Below are 3,183 nucleotides of genomic sequence, written 5' to 3'. Positions count from 1 at the left end.
ATTGTTATTGATAACCCGACCTCTGATCAACTTTCGGCTAACTTTCTGAGTGTATTGCGTGAAGGGCCAAAAGTTTGCCGTAGTCAAGTTACTCGGAGGATCTCGGAGTACTATAAGCAGAGCCAAACAAGAAATCGCGACCATAGGAACTATAGGAAGAACCGCTAACAACACCATCACGGCTAGCTAAGTCATTTAGCAAGCTCAAGAAATGGTCACAATTAGGTGTGTTTGAATGTAATATTGAAGATTGATTAATTCTTATTAGATGCTAAATTTTTGTTTCTTGATGGTTGATTGAGAAACTATATTGAATGGTAGGCACGTTTCAAGTAAGCTAAACTTGTTCAGTTTTTGTATATATTTCTAATTAAATTTTTGGTCTAATTAATTATCATATTTATGAAAATGACTATACTAATTAAACAAATTTGAATAGGTAAATATTATGCTAATGATTTCGTGGGCAGAGCTTTTTCCCTAGTCACCCCTTAAATTTGAGTTAAGAGGTTGTTTCATCCGGCTATGATCCTACACAAGGTTGTCATATGTAAGTGGATTAATCCTGTTCTATGTAAGTGACAATTATTTCATACACATTATGCAAGCCTATTAAGTCCATATCTAAACTAAAAAGAGGGGAGGTTCGAATCTGACTAAGTTATGATTTATGATTTATGACTGTACTTTTTGAATAAAATTAATATTATTATCCAATGGTGGGGCAAAAATTAGAGGGGCCTATTTAATTTTTGATGTTAAAAAATTAAGGCCTTCGTTAACAATTAATGGTGAAAATTGGAGACCAAATTTTTTTCGAAAATTTAATAATGGTAGGTTTTGAACCCCTTACCAACAATAAAAAGATACTTCTATTGAGCTATGCTTGACTGGCGAATTATAAAGAGTTTGTTAATATATGAGACCCTTATTCTAGGGGTCCAGAGGTCAAAGCACCTTGAATGGGCTTAGAACCGCCACTGTTATTATCGTATTGTATAACATATAATACAACTATAATGCAGTTGATTTGGTTCAGTTTGCATGCAGAGATGAGTTTTCGTCTCACCCTAAACTAGTATTCAAGATTAGTCTATGTTGATGGAGATAAATCTATTAAAACTGAAGAAGTAAGCCCTGTTAAGTCAATAGCTTATTTAAGTTGCATACAAGTCGTCAAAAAAAAAATAATTCAAAAAAATTTTCATTTTCGTCCAGAAATCTTCAAAATTCCAAGTTGCATACAAAGATCTGCATATTCAAAATATATTTTACACATTAAAAAACTTAGTCCTCGCTTTATAATTGAACTAATTAAATATTCAGAAAATACTTTAATAAAGACATTACTGGTAATCTTAAATTGTTTGACACTATGAGCTTTTGTTCATTTCAACTGATATTGTTGAACTATTCCAGAAATCCAGACCACACAAAAGAATGCTGAGATTTTTCTACATACTGTTAAAAAAATTATGATCCAAAACGGCTAATTAATGAGTTATTAACCCCTATCCAATACAAAATTTACACTTTGTTTGGATAACAACATAGGACGGAAAAGAGAGGAAGAGAAGGAGAAGGAAACAAAAAAAGGGGTAGGAAACGAAGGGAGAAAAAAAGAAGAGAAAAATTTTATTTTTCCTTCAAAATCTTTAGTCTTCGAATCCATTCAAATCCTTTCCTTCCAAATAGTTAGTCTTCGAATTCGTTATTCAAATAAAGACAAATACATCTTAACTTTTAAATCCTTTCGTTTCTTTTTTTTTTTTATTTTCCTCGGTCCAAACATAGTGTACGTTAGTCCATGTTTTTTCTAGACTTGTTATCCTTAATGCCAATGGCTGGTATATTATGTCTCCTAAGTTGTCTTAATACAGCATGTCATGAAGCTGAATCTGAGATGATTATAAATTTGAGGCCAAAAGTTGAATACTCATCCAAGTTTATGCTTAAAGGAGATGATGAAAAACGGTGTTCTATATGCTTGGATGACTATGAAGATGGAGAAATGGTAGAATTTCTAGATTGCTTCCATCTTTTTCATGGTGATTGTATTGATAAATGGCTTCCCTTGAGTCAGACTTGTCCTGTTTGTCGTCATCAGTGCTGATATTTTTCAAATCGCAACCTTCTTGTGATGGGGTATTGGTATGCTTTATTTCCCATTTCTTTTAGACCCTGTTTTGGATGGGATTCATTGAAATGATGATTAATCATTTACTAGGTGTTTGTACAAATTTTAGTTCACTAATTCTTAAATGAGATGGTCTCACGGTGAGACCATCTTTATCGGGTTGATCCAATATACATTTTTTGTCTTAAAATGATCACTTATAATGTTAAAGTGATCACTTATAATTTTAATATAATCACTTTTTATAGTCTTAGAGTAATTACTCATAACCTTAAACGATTACTTATGATCTTAAAGGTAATCAATTGAAAAAATAAGCTATTATATAGACTCATCTTATGGTGACACGGTCTCATGCAAGACGAGCTGATTTTAGTTATGGAATTTTGATTATCATTGTGTATATGATTTGTATCTATATCATTGTTTACGTGTTTGAGTTCATGTATTTCCTATTTGTTAGCAGTTATTTTCCCTATTTTGAATTTAAAGTTAAGCTGGCTATAGGCATGAATAGAGATGTTCAATGAGCCGAATGCAGGTTGGATTGGACTCAAATAAAAATGAGTTGGGTCGAATTGAGCCCTGTAAAATAAAAAAATGGATTGAAAATGGACTAAGCTATAAAACCCACCCCAATCTAGCCCATAATGTAAAAATGAGGTAACGGTCGCCATTCGCGGTAATGGAACGTTGATGCGGTAACAAGAGTGATCCAGTTATCATGTCGCCTAAAATATCGTTTGAAACCATAAGATATCACTTGATGCGGCCGAAAACGCGATTTTTTTCTACACCTTTACAACACGGGAAAACCAATTCGTTTCTTTTGAAAACCTTTGCAACGTGGGCAATGCGATACTATGCAGCCTTGTTTTTACTCTGTGAACCAGCCCGACCCATTTTTATGTAAAAAGTTTTTCAGAAATCATATCCATTATCACACAGTGATCACCAATAATCCAAAGATTAGAACAAGTGAAATGGCAATGATTTCAATTAGCACTCGAAAACACTTAAAATACAATGTATAAATGATCAAACAA

General features: G+C 32.7%; 1 protein-coding gene across 1 annotated transcript; it reads left to right on the top strand.

The window, feature by feature from the left end:
• The first annotated feature begins 211 nt into the window (after nucleotides 1-211).
• Nucleotides 212-2,113, top strand: LOC130824848 (RING-H2 finger protein ATL39-like). The gene is made up of 4 exons (XM_057689865.1): nucleotides 212-225; nucleotides 322-332; nucleotides 1,555-1,710; nucleotides 1,881-2,113. Exons 1-4 carry the CDS (start codon nucleotides 212-214, stop codon nucleotides 2,111-2,113), a joined length of 414 nt encoding a protein of 137 aa, XP_057545848.1.
• The last annotated feature ends 1,070 nt before the right edge of the window (nucleotides 2,114-3,183 follow it).

The sequence above is a fragment of the Amaranthus tricolor genome, chromosome 10, assembly GCF_026212465.1.
Source record: "Amaranthus tricolor cultivar Red isolate AtriRed21 chromosome 10, ASM2621246v1, whole genome shotgun sequence".
Classification (NCBI taxonomy): domain Eukaryota; kingdom Viridiplantae; phylum Streptophyta; class Magnoliopsida; order Caryophyllales; family Amaranthaceae; genus Amaranthus; species Amaranthus tricolor.
Note: the sequence above shows the minus strand (reverse complement) of the source record. Positions and strands in the feature narration are given on the sequence as shown.

What these genes read in the sequence shown, in the direction of transcription:
- LOC130824848 (XM_057689865.1), top strand. An exon ending in AATAGTTAGTCTTCGAATTC is followed by an intron (nt 1,711 to 1,880) that starts GTTATTCAAATA and finishes GTCTTAATACAG; the next exon opens with CATGTCATGAAGCTGAATCT.